Source organism: Chrysochloris asiatica, unplaced genomic scaffold, assembly GCF_000296735.1.
Source record: "Chrysochloris asiatica unplaced genomic scaffold, ChrAsi1.0 scaffold00040, whole genome shotgun sequence".
Lineage (NCBI taxonomy): Eukaryota > Metazoa > Chordata > Mammalia > Afrosoricida > Chrysochloridae > Chrysochloris > Chrysochloris asiatica.
The window spans coordinates 18,613,692-18,634,211 of NW_006408558.1; the positions used below are offsets into that span (position 1 = coordinate 18,613,692).

Genomic DNA, 20,520 nt, shown 5'->3' on the forward strand with positions numbered 1-20,520 from the left:
GCATGGGGTCGCTATGAGTCGGTTCCGACTCGATGGCACCTGACAACAACAACAAGTTGGTTATTATTGGTTCCGACCCTGTATAGGTTTCCAAGAAGCAGCTGGTAAGTTTGAACCACCAGCCTTGGGGTTAACAGTCCAGTGCTTATCATACAGTACCATACCAGGGCTCCCTGAGCATTGGGAAACCAAACAAATCCACATGACTTGCTTTGTGGAAGTACTTGCTTTACTGCAGTGGTCTGGAACCGAACCCACCATAGCTCCGAGGTCTGCCTGCCTATAGAACTGCACCCTGTGGTCTTTTATCCCCGCTGCTTTCCTTTTTCATGACATTCTGTAGTTCATTGGTTCAGCAGATACTCAGCAGCAACTGCTTTGAAACGGTCATGCGCATCACACCTGTAATGGCATCACCGAGAAATGGCATGTGGGGTATTTTGTCACTGAGGGCCGAGATGCCATCTGCTGCACTCATCCTCATATTCCCAGTGCCTCACATCAGTGTGGGAATCCTGGTGTGGTGCTGTAGGACAAACACTACACTGCTAACCACCAGGTCAGTGGTTCAAACCCACCAATCGCTCCTCAGAAACCCTATACAGGGTTGCTGTGAGTCAGAACCGACTCAACGGCACTTTAACAATAACAACAACAAGCTCGAGTGTGAAATGCTTGAGTAAGGGTCCCTCTCTGGTGGGGGCCATGTCTCCCTGGGCCCAGAATGCTCCCATCCCCTGATGTGCTGGCTCCGGCGGGGCGCCTCAGTGCCTGCTGATTGGGGGTAGGGTCTGCTTCTTGGGTGCGGGGCTGGGTGCCGGCAGGGGCTGGCCTGGGACCTGGGCTGACCATTGTCCTCTTTGCTCTCTTTGCAGGTAGGGTGTCATTGGCGCAGTTCGCCCTGGCCTTCGTGACGGATACATGTGTGGCGGGTGCACTGTTGTGCGGGGCGGGGCTGCTCTTCCATGGGATGCTGCTGTTGCGTGGCCAAACCACATGGGAGTGGGCTCGGGGCGAGCAGGCCTATGATCTGGGTCCTCGCCACAATCTGCAGGCGGCTCTTGGGTCTCGCTGGGTCATGGTCTGGCTCTGGCCCTTCCTGGCCTCCCCCTTGCCTGGGGACGGCATCTCCTTCCAGACCCAAGCTGACAGGGATCTTATGGCTTCCTGACCGCAGGAAGCTCTGAAACTGTACTGGGGGTCGGTTGGGGCAGGGAGTGGGTTGGCCTGTGGCTGTGGTATTACCTGTGGCTGCTCCAGAAATAATGCAAGCAGCAGCCCCATCCCCTTCCTTGACTGTGGCCGTGTCCCTGCCCAGCTTGGATTCCTACCTGTCCAGGGCTGGGATTTTGCCTCTGCCTCTGTTGGTAGCTCCAGGTGCTCTGGAGGATCTGGGGAAAGCTCTGCTGCCCCTTCACCAGGCGAATAAAGCGCCCACTTAATTCTTGCCCTTCCTCTGTCATGGCTCCATTCCTGGCCCCTTCTTTTGTTGCCTGAGTTGCTTGTTTCTACTTTTTCTAATTGTTAGACTTGCAAACCAGGAAATGGCTCAGGGCTCTGCTCCTCTGATCGTGGTACAGCTAAGGGGACGAATGGGGTGCCCCTGCACGTCCAGGCAGCACTGTGTGAGCTGAGGTGTCAGAACACAGACCTTCCCCAGCTTCAGGTTCTAGAGCTAGAAGGAGGTCTGCAACAGTAATGTCATCAATCCTCTCTCTAGATGCATTGATTGGGCAGCATTCACGATCCTTATTTTGTGGGTGAAAAAATGTAAAACTCTGTGAGAGTTGATGGGATAAAATCATGGGGTAGGAAATGGATAAGTTGGGATTTGAACCCAGGTCTTTGTGCTTTCTCCTTCACCAAGGCACAGCAGAAGGAAGTGAGTAGGGCCCATGTGTGAGATGAGGCTGCGAAGATGAGTGTAACTGGGGCATCAGAGAGCCTTCTGGCTTTGAGCCAACAGGAACAACCTGTGGATTTGCCCAGAGACTACCCCTTGAGCGCCAGTGAAGATGATGAGGACAGCAATGGAGAGAGGAAGCATCGAAAGCTTCTGGAAGCCATCAGTTCCCTTGACGGAAAAAATAGGTGGAAGCTGGCAGAGAGATCAGAGGCTAATCAGAGCGTGTCAGAGTTCAACATCAGTTCTGAAGGCATAAGAGAAAAGCTGGCCCTTTCGGATCTGTTTCAGCCCATTAAAATGTCATCCTCCCTGGTCACTGTGAAAAAGCAACTTAAGAGAGTCAAAGCAAAGAAGACGGTGGCATTGCCCCTTAACAAAGAAGAGGTTGCACGGATCCACAGAGAAGTGGCGTTCAATAAAACCTCCCAAACTCTTTCCAAGTGGGATCCTATCGTTTTAAAGAACCAGAATGCAGAGCAGCTAGTTTTTCCCCTACAGAAGGAGCAGGCAGCCTTAGCTCCCCTTGAACATACACTCTGTGGTTGGAAGATAAGAACTCCCCTGGAGCAGGAGATTTTGAACATCCTCCACAAGTACAAGCAGCCAGTGACAGACCCTTTACTGACACCAGTGGAAAAGGCATCTCTCCAAGCCATGAGCCTGGAAGAGGCGAAGATGCGGCGAGCAGAGCTTCAGAGGGCCCGAGCCCTGCAATCCTATTATGAGGCTCAGGCTCGGAGACAGAAGAAAATCAAAAGCAAAAAGTATCACAGAGTTGTGAAGAAAGGAAAGGCTAAGAAAGCCCTCAAAGACTTGGAGACTCTGCGGAAGGTTAGTCCCACTGCAGCAGCATCGGAAGAACTGGAAAAAATGGAAAAGGCCAGAATGATGGAGCGAATGTGCCTGAAGCACCAGAACAATGGGAAAGGGACCAAGTCGAAGTCATTTAGGGCCAAATATGACCTCAAGTCTCGCCAGGCCATGCAGGAGCAATTGGCCAAGAACAGAGAACTGACGCAGAAACTCCAGGTGGCTTCTGAGAGTGATGACGAGGCGGGAGGTGTAGAGGAGGATGGACTTATGGTCCCTGATGTGAGCGCAGTTCTAATGGATACAAAGGGGTCAAATCCCTGGATGTGCAGAAGCTGCACCTGCCATTCAAGAGAGTCTGAAATCCAGAAGGATCCTGAACTACCTCCCGAACATGTCACCCTCAAGGATTCAGAAAGTGAAGAGGAAGAGAGTCCAGTAGCAGAAGAAAATACCTTGTTGAAAGAATTTGAGGAAAGACAATCCCTTAGGAAAAGGCCTGAACCAAGCACGTATGCTGAGCCCATGGTCTGTCAGGAGACACAAGCTTTCAGCAGCCAGGAGGTGCTATCTGAATTGAAGGCACTGTCTCGGCAACTCAGCAAGGAAGACCGTCAGTCCAGGAAGCAAAAAGTGAATTCCATTGAGGTTGCTCTCCGGTCCCAGGAGGAGGAGAAACCTCTCTTACTGCAAAGACCAGAGAGAATACAGACACTAGAAAAGCTGAGTAAAGAAGGCTGTTCCCCAAACATGGAGATTCCCAGACCTGTGTTACAAGGACAGCAGAGAGAGAGGAACCCAGATAATCAGCCTGAGGCCCCTAAAAAGAAAAGAAAGGAGCAAACAATCGATCTACAGAACCTCTTAACCACCAAATCTCCTTTTGGGAAGTCTTTGGCAGTTCCCACATTAGAGGAGTTGGAAGGTGAAGAAGAGAGAAACCAAAAGCAGATGATAAAGGAAGCGTTTGCTGGGGATGACGTCATCAGAGACTTCTTGAAAGAAAAGAGGGAAAGTGTGGAGGCAAGTAAGCCAAAGGGTGTGGAGCTGACACTGCCTGGCTGGGGAGAGTGGGGTGGGGGTGGCCTACAGCCTAGTGCCAAAAACCGACGCCGGTTTCTCATGAACGCTCCTGAGGGTCCTCCAAGAGAAGACAAGCATTTGCCAAATGTAATCATCAGTGAGAAGCGCAACATTCATGCTGCAGCTCATCAGGTGCACGTGCTTCCATACCCATTCTCCCACCATCAGCAACTGGAAAGGACCATCCAGGTCCCTGTAGGATGTACGTGGAACACCCAGAGGGCCTTCCAAAAGCTGACTACTCCCAAGGTTGTCACTAAGCCAGGCCATGTCATTGAGCCCATAAAAGCCGAGGATGTAGGCTATCTGTCTTCCCCAAGGTCAGACCTCTCTGTGATGCAGAGGATTCCAAAAGGACTCTCCGTCTGGCACAGAAAACAGCTGAAGGACAACTCGGCAGGTTGAGCTGCCGGAGGTGCCATGTTGATGCCCTGCTGACTTCCTTTTCACTGGGCTTGTTGGTACCCTCTTAAACACAGTCACGTCCCAACTGACTTGTCACATTGTACACATAGCTAAAGTGCACATTAGAAAGAACAGCTTTTGTTAGACTTGGTTTTTGAATCTAAAATGAAAAAGGAGTAGGAGAAAATCAAGGCAAAGATGTTGAGGATGTCTAAGCATCTGTAAACAGTGGTACTCCTCTCTGTGGACTCTTTGGGAGCTACTTGTTACATACTTGTATTTTAGTAATTTTATAGTCAATAGATTCCAGTGGTAGGTTTAAATGCTTCGGTTTATATCTTTTCCCTCTTAAAATCTCAAAAACAAAAACAAAACGAAACATCCATTTATAAGAAGAAGGAGAGAGAAAATAGGAGGGAAGAAAACAGGTAAAAGAGCCAGACAATGTTTTAAAAGATGGAAAGTGGGTGGAGGCCTGTTAATCTCTTAGCAGATCATTAGAAGTGGAACCACAGTGTTCCCAGAGGGAGAGGCCACGAGGCAGGCCACATTATCCCCAGAGCCCTGGAGAGGCTCAGAATCCACTGGCACTGGGGAAGGTGAGGTGAGGCAAAAGGATGGGAACAGATCAGAAATTCTGTGAGGAGCAGCCCCTCTCCCTAGAGTCCCACCTCATAACTTGTAGCCAATAGCTCCCCCTGAGAGAGTGGGTTACTCAGGAGGAACCAAATCAGAGAACTGTCAGCATGGGGGAGACAGTGGGAGAGTGGAGGTGAGGAGCTGGACCAGAAATGAGGATAAGTGATATGGTTGCTGGAGGATCCCCCAGGGAAATGGCATGTATGCTTTCCCAAAGACCCCCAGAGAAGGCCATCTTTCTGACAGGTCCTACCCATACCCACAGAGGTTCCAGCTGCTTTTTTTTTTTTTTCTCCCCCAAATGGCATCATCTATTACTAATTTCTTTAAACTTTTGTTTTTGATTAAATGATGCCAGAAAATTTTACATAGGAAAGAGAAACATCTTTGGAAGTCCCTGGTGAGCCTTTTGGTCTTAATCATTCCCTTCACAGTTTTATTGCATATGCTGGTATTGGGTTTTGCATGTTTCTGGATTTTATATAAATAGAATCATACTTTGTTAATTGTGTAACTTGCCTTTTCACTTGTTTCTGAGATTTATTCAAATTAATGCATGTAGCTATATAGTGTCACATTGAATAGATAAGTATTTATTTATTTAGTTCCAGTATTTTCATCTACCTGTGTAACATCCACCAAGATCTACACTTGTTCACTGTTTTTCCACATAAATTGTAGAACCAGCTTGCCAGGTTTTATCCTTTGTTATGTAAATGGAACTAGTTTGAATCCATTTATCAGTTTAGAGACAGTTGACAGTTGCATGAAAAAACCTTTTCCAGTTCATGAACATGGTATATAATTCTCCATTTAATGCTTTTCAATAAAGCTTGTTTTTCTTTCATAAGGATCATGACTTTGTTCATTTATTCATAAGTACTGGATATTTTTATGCTTATGAAAATAGAATTTGTGTCTAAAAATTTGGTTTAAAATTTTACTTGTAGGTTCTTCTGATATATTTTGATTTTACTCTGAAAAGATAGTTTTGTTCTTTTTCTTAATGTTTGTTGCCCTTTTACTATGGTGAGACCATATTGAAAGTATGTGGAATAATGATAACAGACATCTTGATAAGAGGCATCTATAAAAATTCCCATAGGTTTTTATACATGCCTCTTACTAGGCTGAAAAAATTCTATTCCAAATAGTCACAGAGTTCTTGTCTTATTTTCTGTTTTTATCTTTTAAGAATAGACTACAGGTGGATTTTTATAATTTCACTCTTTTTTTTGTGTTGTATAAAACAGTTTCTCTGCTATTCATAAGGTTTTCAGTGACTAAATATTCGGAAGTAGTTCGTCACTCCTTCCTAGTCTGTCTTCGCCTGGAAGCTCAGCTGAAACCTGTTCACCGTGGGTGACCCTGTTGGTATTTAAAATACCAGTGGCATAGCTTCCAGAATCACATCAACTCACAAGCCACCACAGTGCGAGTTCAGGCTGAAGTGAAAGAAAGTTACAAGTCCAGGAGAGCCAAAATAAGACTTTGAACATATCCTACCTGAATTTAGCAACCATCTCAAGAACAGATTTGATGCATTAGAGACTAATGACCAAAGACTAGAAGAGTTGTGGAATGATATCTAGAGCATATAGGGTAAAAGCAAAAGGTAATTTAAAAAGTAGAAAGGAAATAAAAGGCAAAAATGGATGTCAGAAGAGACTCTGAAGTTTGTTCTCCAGTGTATTTTTAAGAGCTGTTGAGTCAGTTCCATTTCATAGTGATCCTGCGCACAACAGAATGAAACACTGCCCGGTCCTGTGCCATCCTCACAATTGTTATGCTTGAGCCCATTGCTGCTGCCACTGTGCCAATCCATCTCATTGAGGTTCTTCCTCTCTTTTGCTTGACTCTCCACTTCACCAAGCATGATGTCTTTCTCCAGGGACTGTTTCCTCCTGATAACATGTCTGAAGTATGAAAGACGAAGTTTTGTCATCCTGATTTTGAAGGAGCATTCTAGCTATACTTCTTTTTTGTTTGTTTTTATTGGTGAATTATATGATAGTTTACATGAGAGAACTTTAGTTTTACATTCGTTCCATCGTATATCGTTTCATTGCCATGGTTCCGATCCCCTCCATGCATCATCAACTGATCAAAGGGTATACCCTACAAACCCGCCCCCTGCACTACCAAACCCCCCAAGTCTTCAGCACACAGTCCCTCTCCCTCTCTGGATCCAAAGTCCCCAGCCACTTCATCACTCCACTTCATCATCTCTGCCTCTATCTCAGGCATCGCTGCTTCTCGGGGTAGGGTTCCGCTCTGGGCTCTTCTCCGTTGATGGTCCTAGAGACCTCCGCTCCTAGACTGGAAAATTAATCACTCCCTTCCTTGCTACAAAATGTCTACCTTTACATTTCCAACCCTCACAGTCAGTCCTGATAACAATTATTCACTATAGTATCACAAGTGACCCATCTGCATTTCATTTCATCAACTCCGCCTAGACAGACTGGATAGTACTCACTGGAGATTCTGCCTTCCTCCATGCCCCCTAGCTGTAGGTTCCCTCTTGAAAGCTTGTAAGCCAGTCACTTCTTGCCTTTGTAGTCCCCCCTCCCCCCCAATTTGAGTATCCAATGTCCAAGTTGCCCATCTCTGTCTACTCTGTGTGTGGAAGGGGTGGGAATGTTTCTTGCTGTAAGGATTTGTTCCCTCTTTTGAGTCACTGCATCCATGGGTGTAGGTCAAGTTCATCAAATTGTATCAGATCACTCTTTTTATCTCTTCTTTCTTCTCCTGGTTGAGCTCTGATCATCCAGTCATCCGGGCCAGGTCATGTGGGTACCATCTGCAAGTGTGGGCGTTCTTGTGCACCTGCCCTCTCTTCCCATTAGCCGGTAGCTCCACTCTCCACTCGAGTCCTCTGTGGCCACGCCACTGAGTCTGGGCCCAAGATTCCCCAGGTCTCCTCACACTGCTGGCCAACCAGATCCCCATCTGAGTCCACAGAAGCCCACCGAGCATTGTAGGGCTTAGCTTGCCGCTTCATTGCTGCTTTTACCCCACTTCCCCCTATCGGTGATGCATGTGGTCACCAATCAGAGCATGTATTTCCATTGAGTCTTAGTCTTGGAGGGGGGTTTGCATTGAGGGGACCCGACCACTTGCCTTGATGTTTCCTGGGGAAGCGATTTGTTTGTTCTTGTAGTGACAGTCCATCTGCCTCTATTGTTTTGTATTTTTCCTGTAGGTCTTTCTTTCAAGATGTATCTTCTGTTCTTCTAGCCGCTTCAGGCTGGTCTGCTTGTCCTTTCAAGTGGAAATTTCTCACCTCAGAAGATTCTGGATGTGGTTCAGGTTTCTACCTATAGTCTTGTGTATTGCAAAGGCTCCGCAGGAAGCCTCCTCCACTGGGTACGCTGTAGCCCCATTTTAGGTATTCCAATCAGTTATAGGCAGAAGACGGACTTACAAGCCTTCTATGGTGGTGTTTCTGACTATTCCTTTCTCTCCCCCTCCAGTGTCTACTCTATATTCTAATGCAAGGAAAACCAAGATTCAAAAAACAGCCAAGCATCTTAACACCATTTCCCCCCTCCCCCATTCCAACCATGACTCATTCCCTGTACTCCAGAGCCCTGCAGTTCCAAGGCTGTGCATATATCATCCTTTATCTCTGTCCCACTTCTAGCTATACTTCTTACAAGTAAGACTTGTTTGTTCTGGCAGTTCCTGGTACTTTTAATATTCTTGTCCAACCATAACAAATGCATCAGTTCTACAGTCTTCCTTATTCACTGACTTTTACATATGTATGAAGCTCTCCAGCATAGAGCTGCTAAAGCAAATGGAAGAGCTGAACAGAAAATTTCAAAGGGCAGCTCGAGAAGACAAAGTCAAGTATTAAAATGAAATGTGCAATGACCTAGAGCTAGAAAACCAAAAGGGAAGAACACAGTATTTCTCAAGTTGAAAGAACTGAAGGAAAAAATTCAAGTCTTAACTTGCAACACTGAAGGACTCTATGGGTGAAAAATTGGATGATGCAGTAAGCATCAAAAGAAGATGGAAGGGATACAATAGTGAATAATTGTTATCAGGACTGATTGTGAGGGTTGGAAATGTAAAGGTAGACGTTTTGTAGCAAGGAGGGGAGTGATTAACTTTGCAGTCTAGAAGCGGCGATCCCTGGGACCATCAAGGGAGAAGAGTGGAGAGTGAGACCCTACCCAGAGAAGCAGTGACGCCAGAGATGAGGAAGAGAGGATGACATGGAGAGATGGAGCGGGTAGAGACTTTAGACCCAGAGACAGAGAGGGGCTGTGTGCTAATCACCAGGGGGCAAGCTTGCAGGGTATATATACCCTTTGGTTGGTTGATGATGCATGGAGGGGATTGTAACCATGGCAATGAAACGATATATGATAGGATGAATGTAAAGTTAATGTTCTCCCATGTAAATTACCACATAATTCACAATAAAACATAAAGGGAAAAAAAATGGAAGGAATACAGAGTGACTGTACCAAAAAGAAATAATCAATGTTCAGTCATTTCAAGAGGTAGCATATGATTAAGAACCAATGGTACTGAAGGTAGACATCCAAGATGCACTGAAGGCATTGGCAAAGAAGAAGGCTCCAGGAATTGATGGAATACAAATTGAAATCTTTCAACAAACTGATGCAGCACTGGAGATACTCATTTATCCATGCCAAAAATTTTGGGAGACAGCCGCCTGGCCAATCAATGGGAAGATATATATATATACCCATTCCAAAGGGAGGTGATCCAATGGAATGTGGAAATCATTGAAAAATATTAATATCACATGCATGTAAAATTTTCCTGAAGACAATTCAAAAATGGCTGCAAGAGTACATTGACAGAGAACTGCTAAAAATTCAAGCCAGATTCAAAAGAGGACATGGAACTACGGATACCTTTGCTGAAATCAGATAGATCTTGGCTGGAAGCATAGAATACCAGAAAGATGTTTATTTGTGCTTTATTGAAAGACATTTGACTGTGTGGACCACGACAAGCTATAGATAACATTGTGAAGAATGAGTATTCCGGAACACTTAATTGTGCTTGTGAGGAACCTGTACATAGACCAAGAGGCAGTTGTTGAAACAGAACAAGGGGATACTGAATGGTTTAACATCAAGAAAGGTGTGCATCAGTGCTGTATTCTTTGAATATACTTATTCAATCTGTATGCTGAACAAATAATCTGAGAAGTTGGATTATGAAGAAGAATGTGGCACCAGAATTGGAGGAAGACTCATTAACTATCTGTAATATGCAAATGATAAAACCTTACCAGCTGGAAGCAGAGGTCTTAAAATACTGATGAAAATAAAAAACTATATAGCCTTCAATATGGATTGCACCTCAATTAAAAGAAAACAAAAATCCTCATAACTAGGCCAATATATAACATCATGATAAATGGAGCAACTATTGAAGTTGTCAAAGACTTCGTTTTGCTTGAATTCACAATCAACAATCATGGAAGTAGCTGTAAAGAAATCAGATGACGGGCTTCCAACAAAATGGCAGACTAGGCAGACATACTACACAGACATCTACAACAAAGGTATGAGAGACAAAACACACAAATGAAAATTCTGGCACCCTGAACTCAAGAAGAAAGGTTAGAAAGGTGGATGGAGTGCTTGCTGGGAGTTGCAGCTGAGCAGGGATGGTGAGAATGGCCAGCCAGACACAGCTCAATAATCTTATGAGCAGGTTTGGCAACAGAGGGAGGCCTGGCAGAGCAGATTTATGTAAGTGATGGAAAAGGTGTGATTTCTTCTTTTTCCCCACACTTCCCTGGTAACCAGAAGTGTGGCCAGCTTCTATCCTCTCCCACCCCCAGGACAGACCCTGCTCTCCAGGAGTTCGAAGCCACGTGGTTGGGAGTCATGCCAGTGTGAGTTGGGGACTGGCTGCACTGCTTTGGCGTGCCACTTTGGTGCCTGGATTCAGGTGAACTAGGCTGCAGACTTACAAAGCCCACAGAATCAGCAGACCATCATCTAACTACTCATGCTGCCCCCAGGTTTCCTGTCCTAACAGTGTCCTAACACACTAAAACCAGTTCTTTCAGAGGCCCTCACAAATGACTTCCGGATTGAGTGCCCTGAACATAGAGAACACCAAGGCTAATAGGAACTCCCTCTAGGGACAGGAACTCTTCTGTCACATCCCTTCCACAGCCACTTCATGATCTCCTTGAATTACAAGAGTTCCCCTACCCCCTGGGAGATTTATCCCCTCTGGGTCCAAAAACTACACTGTCTGTGTTTATAAATATGACAACCCCACAATGCCCTAGAGACAACAGACAATTTTAGCTCACCTGAAGAAATAGAATGGCTCAAACAAATGACCAAGATGCAGAGACAGAAAACATTTCTGAGTAAGAAAAGGTAATGGAACCAACTGAAAAAGAATTTTAAATAATGATAATTAGGTACCTTCAAAAGTTTGAAAGAAAGATTGAGGAAAGCAAGGAGAACATAATAAAAAACTTTAGAATTCAGGAAAACACTACAAGAACAAAGACAAAATAAACGCAAATTTTAGAACAATACAAAACCTGCAATTAGAAATCCAGAAAATTATGATTTCAGAAATGCACAATATATTAAAAGGGCAAAAGAATGGATGAGAAGCAATGGAAGGCTGAATTAATGAACTTGAAGATAAATGTCTCAATACTAGTATGCTAGAAGATCAGAAAAAAGAAAGAAAATATCCTAAAAGTATGTGGGACACCATGAAGAGGAACAACTAATAGGTGATGGGAATTCCAAAACAGGAAGAGACAAGCACAGAAAATTGTCAAAGAGTTGTTGGAAGAAAACTTCTACCATAACCTCATAAAAGACAAGAAGATAAGCACACAAAAAGCTGAACGAATCCTAAACAGGATAGATCCCAAAAGAACGTCACCTACACATATCTCATAATCAAACTTTCCAAAATCAAAAACAAGATTCATACAAAGGAGAGCCAATAAGACAAAAGCTCTGATTTCTCAAGAGAGACCATGCAGGCAAGAAGATAATGGGATGACATATACAAAATTCTGGAAGAAAAAAATTGCTAGCCAAGAATCATATCCCCAACAAAATTGTACCTCAATATGATGGCAAAATTAGGACATTTCCTGATAAACAGAAATTAAATGAATTTGTAATGACCAAACCAAGTTTACAAAAGATGCCAAAGGGTGTTCTTTGGACTGAAAACTAACAACAGCAGACAACAACCTGAGATTATCATATATGCCAACACCACCTAGAACTCAGTCTAGATATAGAAGTATTTAAAGCAAAACAAACCTGCAAGACTGAAAATAGGGAGCCAGAGATATCGATGTATAATGAAGTCAACTAAGTACAAAGCAAATAGAGGGAATAATGTAGCTATAGAACTTCCAACTGGCAAAGAAGTCAAGCAGATTTCAAGATAACACAGACTGTTCTAAGCAGGGACATAATAAATTACAGGGTAACTTCAAAGAAAAGTACACCTGCTCATCAAAATAAAAAAAAAGGAAACTCAGCAAGATTTAGTAAACATGAAAATGAAAACCCACAAAATCAACTCAACAGAAAATTATGTGGAACAAAGAATCCAGCAGCACCACAGTAAAACACACAGAAATTACAAAAATCTATTCAAATCTATTGATGATTACACTGAATGTAAATGGGTTAAATATACCAAACGCTGAATTTGAGTTATGATGCTGGAGAAGAATATTGAAAGGTACCATAGACTGCCAGAGGAACAAATCTGTCTTGGAAGAAGTACAGCCAGAATGCCCCTTAGAGGCCAGGATGGGAGACTTTATCTCTTATACTTTGGACATATTACCAGAAGGGAACAAACCCTGGCGAAGGACATCATGCTTGGTAAAGTGGAGGGTCAGCAAAATAGAAGAACTCTGAAGAGATGGATTGGCTCAGCGGCAGAAGCCATGGACTCAAGTGTAACAATGATTGTGAGGAGGGCACAGGACGGGGCAGTGTTTTAGTCTGTTGTTCATGAGTCTAAACCAATTCGATGGCATCTAACATTTGGCGCTGTGGGTTAATGCGCCAGACTGCAAAGTCGTTTGAACTGCAAGGTTGGTGGTTCAAGCTTACCAGTTGCTCCTTGGAAACCCTCTACAGGGTCACTATGGTTTGGAACCTACTCAATGGCACTTAACAACAACAACTTGTATTATACAAGTTTTCCTTCTTTTCTGGTTGAGTCAGGTGTCCTCTTTTTTGTTGTTGTTGTTGTTGTATTATCCCTTTGAAGATACTTAGAAGAAATATTTTTGTGGTGCAGTATGTTCTGATTCATAGAAACCTAGTATAGAGTTTCTGAGGCTATAAATCTTTGTGGGAGCAAACAGCTTCAACTTTTTCCACGGAACAGTGAGTAGGCTCTAACCGCTGACCTGGTTCTCAGTCCGGTGCTAATCCTACAGAGGCACAAGGCTCCCATGGTGAAATACAGCACTTGCCATTTCACATGTATGGTTCAGCGACATGAAACATATTCACAGTATTGTGCTGCAATCGACACTATTCATTTCCAAAGTTCTCATCATGAAGACACTTTGTTCTCTCCTTAAGGAGTTTTCTTTGGTATGCAGTGCTGCTGTAGGAGCTCTGGTAGCATAGTGGTTATGAGTTGGGAGGCTAACCTCAAGGTCAGCCGTTCGAAACTACCAGCGGTTCCGCAGGAGAAAGATGAGGCTTTCTGTTTCTGTAAAGATTTACAGCCTTGGAAGCCCTATACAGGGTCACTATGAGTTGGAACCAACTCTATGGCATGTCACTTTTACTGTGATGTGCCTAACTGTGGATTTATCTTATTCAAGGTTTTACTAAGACTATATGAAATTGATGTCTTCGATCATTTCTAGAAATTCACAATCATTATGTCTACAGATGCTTTCTGTGCCCTATTAGAACTCTTATTAAACCTTCCTACTCCATCATCTGGTAGCGTAGTGGTTACGAATCGGGCTGCGAACCTTAAGGTCAGCGGTTCGAAACTACCAGCTGCTCCACGGGAGAAAGATGAGGCTTTCTACTCCTGTAAAGACTTACATCCTCGGAAACCCTGTACAGGGTCGCTATGGGTCGGAACTGACTCGACGGCACATAACAACAACAACAACTCCATCATCAGCATTTCTTAATAGCTCTTAATTGTTTCTGGACATTCTGGATAATTTCTACAACTCTACCATCCACGTAATTCTTTCTTCGGTTGCTAAATTTATCAAGTTGTTTTTTTTTTTAAAGCAGTGTGCCAATTAAAAAAATATATATTTTCATTTCATTTTTCAAATGATTCATTTTATATAATCTCTTGCAGTCTACTCATATTTTCAGTGTCTTCTTTAAATATATTGAAAACCTGTATTTGGTAATATTTGGTAATTCCAATCAATCCTTATGAGTCTTGATTCTGCAGGCTGTTCTTCCTGTCAGTTCTTGCTCAGGATACCTTATTTTCTTGCAATGTGTGAATTTTGACTGTGAGTTCATATTCCTGGAATCCTATCAATGGAGATTTTTTGGGTTTGGGTTAAAAGTAAGTTTCTCTAGAGACTCATGGAAAGTGAAAGGCTGAGTGCTAGATGCCAGGTACTGGTGGCCAGGAGGCAGGCTGGCAGAATGTGCTCTTTGGTTGTTTAAATGATTATATATTCCTGAGTGTTTTTGTGTACATCACACACACACAAAAAAAAAAAAACCCCAAAAAAACAACAAGAGAAGGAATAGAAGCAAATACTGTTGAATGATGATGCACAGAGATTATAATCATTGCAATGAAATGAAGAGTATAAAACTAATGCTCCCCAGACACTTCACCAAGGAGGAGATGCAGGCAGCCAACAAACATGTGAAGAAATGTTCACGATTACTAGCCATCAGAGAAATGCAAATCAAAACAACAATGAGATATCATCTCACACCAGCAATAACAGCAAAGATTAAAAAAGTAGAGGACAATAAATGCTGGCGAGGATGCGGAAAGACTGGCACCCTCCTACATTGTTGGTGGGACTGCAAAATGGTCCAACCACTCTGGAAAGCAATATGGTGCTTCCTCAGAAATAGAAATAGAAATACCTTATGACCCAGCAATTTCTCTACCCAGTATTTACCCACAAGAAATACGAGCCATAACACAAGTAGATATATGCACACCAACGCTCACAGCAGCACTATTTACAAAAGCAAAAAAATAGAGACAACCAAAATGCCCATGAATTGAAGAATGGATAAACAAACTGTGGTACATGCACACAATGGAATAGGATGCTACCTTGAAGAACAAGGAAGCTTCAAGCCATCGCATAACATGGATGAACCTTGAGAACATTATGCTGAGCGAAATTAAGTCAGTCACAAAAGGAGAAATACTGCATAAGACCATTATTGTAAAGGACTAAGAAAAAGAACCCACCCAAAAGGGGGGGGGGGAATCTTTATATATAAGTGCTGATCACTGGTATGTATGGGATGAGAGGTGGGGAGGGAGGGGAAGAAAGAACACAGGGTAGGGAATAGACACAGGAGAGCCTGGGAGCTGGGGCGGGGAGGGGGCTGGAAATACACAAGAAAGGGGAGGGGGAAAAAAAAGAACAAGGTGGATGGGAGAACAGTTGGGCAGGTTTGCATGAGCTAGGTGGGACAGAGGTAAATGATGATATATGCACAACCTTGGAATAACAGGGCTTCAGGATACAGGGATTGAGGCATGGCTTGAAAGGGGAAAAGAGGGAAATGTTAGGATGCTTGGCTGTCTTTTGAATCTTGGTCTCCCTTGCCTACCATGGTGAAATAGATACTTGGTGAAGGGGGGGAATAGTCAGAAACATCACAACAGAAAACATGTAAGCCCTTCTTCAGCCTATAACTGACTGGACTACCTTAAGAGGGGCTGGAAACTACCCAGACCCAAAATGGTGGTGGTGGTGGTGGGGCGCCTATAAAGGCAAGAAGCGACAGGTTTGCAATCTTTTAAGAGGGAGCCTAGTTCCAGACAGTGCAGGGTTAGGCAGAACCTCCACTGAATGATTTCCAGTCTGTTGGAACTGGGCTAACGAAAGGAAATGGAGTTAAGACTCTTTTGGTACAAGGGTGGGAAATGTAGAGGCAGGCTTTTTTTTTTTTTTTTTGGAAAAGGAGGAGAGTGAGTGATTTTGCAGCACAGGAGCAGAGGTCCCTTGGACCATCAGGCGAGAAGAGCGTAAAGTGTGACTGTACCCAGAGAGGCAGTGAGGCCAGGCATAGAGACAGAGGTGATGGTGTAGACAGATGGAGTGGCTGGGAACACGGGACTCGGGGAAGGAGAGGAGCTGTTTGCTGACAGCCATGGGGAGTGGAGGAAGGTAGTATCCAATCTGTCTAGGTGGGGCTGATGAAAGGAGATGCGGATAGGTCTCTTGTGATACAATAGTGAATAATTGTTATCAGGACTGATTGTAAGGGCTGGAAATGTAAAGGCAGACGTTTTGTGGCAAAGGGAGGGGAGTGAGTAACTTTTCAGTCCGGAGCGGAGGTCCCTTGGACTATCAAGGGAGAAGAGCGGAGAACGGAACCCTAGTCAGAGAAGCAGTGATGCCAGAGATGGAGGCAGAGATGATGACATGGAGAGATGGAGCCGCTGGGGACTTTAGACCCAGAGAGGGAGAGGGGCTGTGTGCTGATGACTGGGGGGATGGGGGGCAGGCTTGCAGGGTATACCCTCTGGCTGATGATACATGGAGGGGATTGTAACCATGGCAAGGAACCGATAATACAGACGGGATCAATGTGAAGCTAATGTCTTCCCATGTAAACTATCACATAATTCACAATAAAGCAATAAAACACACACACACACACACAAACTGATGCTCGTTCCCCCATGTAAACTCAATTCACAATAAAAACTTAAAAATTCTTCTAGAGATGATTCATTTTTGTGCCCGTTGTCTAATAATACACCAGCCCCTTCCAGCTCTAAAGTAGATTTCCAGCTATGTCTTTTGAACCACTCAGATATTGCTAATTCAATTGTAAATTCTTACTCGGCGCTGGTTAAAAATTCTCAGGAATGGTCCTCCACTTCTACCCAGTACTAAGTTTGGACATAAGCAATTTTCCTTCTTGGTTCTGGTGAACTAGAAGACGGGATGGTTTATCTAGTTCACCTTTATAGTGTGCGTTTACGTTCCTTGGGGGATTCTTGAGCTTGACTCCCTATCTTGGAGGTAAACAAACAAACAAACAAAAAATCAGAAAACAGTAATAATGAAAATAAAAGAAAAACCCAATGTTTTCAGACAAATGAGAATTCATCTTTTTAAAATAAAAACTTTTTATTCAGTCATACACTTCATTACAATGACTGCAATCCCCTCCATGTACCATTAGTCAACAGTTGTTGTTGTTGTTGTTGTTGTTAAGTGCCGTCGAGTCGGGTCCGACCCATAGCGACCCTGTACAGGGTTTCTGAGGGTGTAAGTCAACAGTATTCACTTGAATTCTTGTATTCTTCCTTGTCCTCTGCTACCTTCAGGTTTCCTCTGCCAACTTCCCTCTTGTATAGTGCCTTCACCATCCTCCAAGTTAACATGTGTCTACCCTTTAGCCACGGAGGAGCCCTAGTTGTTAATGTGAAGTGCCTTGAGTCAGTTCCAACTCATAGTGACCTTGTGTAGGGTTTCTGAGGAGTGGCTGGTGAGCCTGAACCGCCCACCCTGAAGCTCAGCACATTAGCCCACAGCACCACACCAGGACTCCCTGGTAGTAAAATGGATTACAAACTGGTGGTGGTGGTTATGTGCTGTGGAGTCGATTCCAACTCATAGCGGCCCTGTACAGAGTTTTCAAGACTGCAAATCTTTATGGGAACACAAAGCCTCATCTTTCTCCCATGGAACAGCTGGTAGTTTCGAACTGCTGATCTTCAGGTTCACAGCCTGATTCATAACCACTACAATACCAGAGCTCCTTACAAACTGTGCTGCTAACTAAACGGTCAGTAGCTTGAATCTACCAGTCGCGCCACAGAAGACTAGACTTTCTGATCCCAAGGCTGTAGCCTTGGAAATCCTATATAGGGTCACTATGAGTCAGAACACAGCCACTACCACCACCTTTTGTTGTTAAGTGCCTGCAAGTCTGTTTCAATTCATAGCGACCCTGTATAGGGTTTCTGAGGAGCAGCTGAAGAGTTTGAACCACTGACTTAGGATTCAAACCGACCTTTAAGTTCAGTGCTTATCCTACAGTGCCACACTAGGACTTCACCTTTAGTCAGCAAATAATTTTTCCCTTCCCTTCCCCTCCTAGTAACCATCTTAGAATGCTTCTTTTAGCAAGAAAATCTTAACTTTTTTTTAAACAGTGATCCTATACAGTATTTTCCCTTTTATGATTGGCTAATTTCACTCAGCATCATGTCTTCCAGGTTCATCCATGTTATGAGGTGTTTTGCAGAGTCACGGTAATTCTTCAGACACTGTGTAGTGTTCCACAGTGTATGACCAAAGTTTAACCATTCTGTTGATGGGCATTTAGGCAGTCTCCATTTTTTGCTATTATAAATAGTGCTGCAATAAACGTGTTCTTGTTGTTGTGAAGTGCCATCCAGTCGGTTCCGACCCACAGCGACCCTATTTAGGATTTCTGAGGAGCAGCTGGTGAGCTTGAACCGCTGACTTTGCAGTTCAAACGGCTTTGCAGTCTGGCGCATTAACTCACAGTACCACCCCCGTATTCTTGACCTGGCTCTTATTTCTTGAAGCTATATACTAAGTAGAGGGATTGCTGGGTCATGTGGTATTTCTTTTTCCAACTGTTTGAGAAAGCGCCATATGGTTTTCCATAGTAATTGCACCATTTTACAGTCCCACCAGCAGCGCCTACGCTGTCCCTTACCAGCATTTATTTTCTGTTGTTTTGGATTTTGCTATCAATGCTAGGGCACGATGACATCTCACTGTAGTGCTTTGTTCTGTTGTACATAGCGTTGCTGTGTTGGTACTGACTTGATGGCACCTAACAACAACAATGGCTAATGATCATGAGCATTTCTTCATGTTTGTTGGCTATTTTCTTTGGTGAAGTGTCTATTCATATCCTCTATTTTTTAATTGGATTGGTTTCTTCTTGTTGGGGTGTTCTATACATTTTAGAGAGTAGCCCTTTGTCTACTTTGTAATTGCCAAAATCTCCCCTTTAATCTGTGCGTTCTCTTTTTACTGTTTTGGTGAGAATCTTTGAAGCACATAGTGTCTAATTTTTAGGAGGTCCCAATCATCTATTTTGTCTTCCACTGTTTGAGTCTTCAGTTACATCTGACAGTGTATTTATACCATGTATTGGAACCCCTAAAGAAGTCCTAGTGTGGCGCTGTAGGATAAGCACTAGACTGCAAGGTAGGTTTGAACCACAAGGTTGGCTGTTGAAAACCACCAGCCACTCCTTGGAAACTCTATGCAGAGTCACTATGAGTTGGAGCATTTAACAACCACATTGGTGGTGGTGTGCTGTGGAGTTGGTTCTCACTCATAGCGACCCTACATAGGGTTTCTGAGGCTGTAAATCTTTACGGGTGCAGAAAGCCTCATCTTTCTCCCGCAAAATGGCTGGTAGTTTTGAATTGCTGACCTTGAGTTTAGCAGCCGGATTCATAACCACTATGCTATCAGAGCTCCTAGAACCCCTAAATGTGTCTCTATTTTTTTTAGATAATCTGTATAGTTCTAGGTTTTATATTCAGGTCTTTAATCCATGTTGAGTTTCCTTTATATATGTGGTGTCTTATAGGTCTTGTTTCATTCTTCTGGAACTGAACTCACCCTCATGGTTCAATTTTCAGCCATAGGGTTGATAGGTGTATAAGGGGAACAACACTAGTAAGATATGCTCACTTGAAATGGACAGTCAGTCAGGATCCAAAGGGTAGCATTCACCTAGGAACAAAGTTTAGAAGGGTTGGGAAAGAGGGTGGGATGGAAACAGGAACCATAGGGAGGAAGTAAGATAACTGACGTTATATGGAAGGGATTCTAAAATGAAAAGAAGTGTATCATTTGTTGAAAGGAAAACTGATGATCTACTCTGTAAACCTTCACGAAATTTACAATAAAAAGTTAAAAAACAGCAACAACAAAAACTATAAAAGGGGAAGATACGAGGTCCAGGAACTAGCAGGTGTTGGCCAGGAGAGAGGCAAAGAGAATTCCCAAAAGGGCAGCTCTGCAGCAGCTTAAAGGAGCAGACAGGTCTCACTGCAGCAGATGAGAATAGAACTAGGGGAAGAATTTGTTGTTGTTAATGAGTCTTTGACCTTTCAGAAGCAGATCACCAAGTCTTTTTTCTGAGGTGCCTCTGGGTATGTTTGAACTGCCAACCTTTAGTTAGCAGTTGAGTGCTTAATTGTTTGTGCCACCCAGGGGCTCCAGCAGGAAGAATTAGCAATTGGTATAACCGACTTGCTGAAAGGTTATCGGTTTCAATCCAACAGTGGTTCTGGGGAGAAAGGTGTAGCTGTCGGCTCCTGTAGATTTATCGCCTTGGAAACACTTTGGGGCCGTTCTACTCTGTCCTATAGGATTGCTGAGTTGAAATCAACTCAATGGCCAATGGGTTTGGGGACAAATATAAAAATATAGAAAAGCCAATGAAAAAACAGCACAA

At 43.6% G+C, this 20,520-nt stretch overlaps 2 protein-coding genes across 2 annotated transcripts in view; both read left to right on the top strand.

Moving 5' to 3' along the window:
- Positions 1-1,171, top strand: part of ZDHHC24 (zinc finger, DHHC-type containing 24) — a 5,807-nt gene extending 4,636 nt beyond the window's left edge. The window contains exon 3 of the mRNA XM_006860879.1: positions 876-1,171. Coding sequence (XP_006860941.1) covers positions 876-1,171 — 296 coding nt within the window. The remainder of the gene's footprint in view (positions 1-875) is intronic.
- A 747-nt stretch (positions 1,172-1,918) lies between these two features.
- Positions 1,919-4,204, top strand: LOC102817097 (U3 small nucleolar RNA-associated protein 14 homolog A-like). The gene is made up of 2 exons (XM_006861065.1): positions 1,919-2,311; positions 2,456-4,204. Exons 1-2 carry the CDS (start codon positions 1,919-1,921, stop codon positions 4,202-4,204), a joined length of 2,142 nt encoding a protein of 713 aa, XP_006861127.1.
- The last annotated feature ends 16,316 nt before the right edge of the window (positions 4,205-20,520 follow it).

What these genes read in the sequence shown, in the direction of transcription:
- LOC102817097 (XM_006861065.1), top strand. Translation starts at nt 1,919, where the DNA reads ATGAGTGTAACTGGGGCATCAGAGAGCCTTCTGGCTTTGAGCCAACAG. An exon ending in TTGCACGGATCCACAGAGAA is followed by an intron (nt 2,312 to 2,455) that starts GTGGCGTTCAAT and finishes TGTGGTTGGAAG; the next exon opens with ATAAGAACTCCCCTGGAGCA.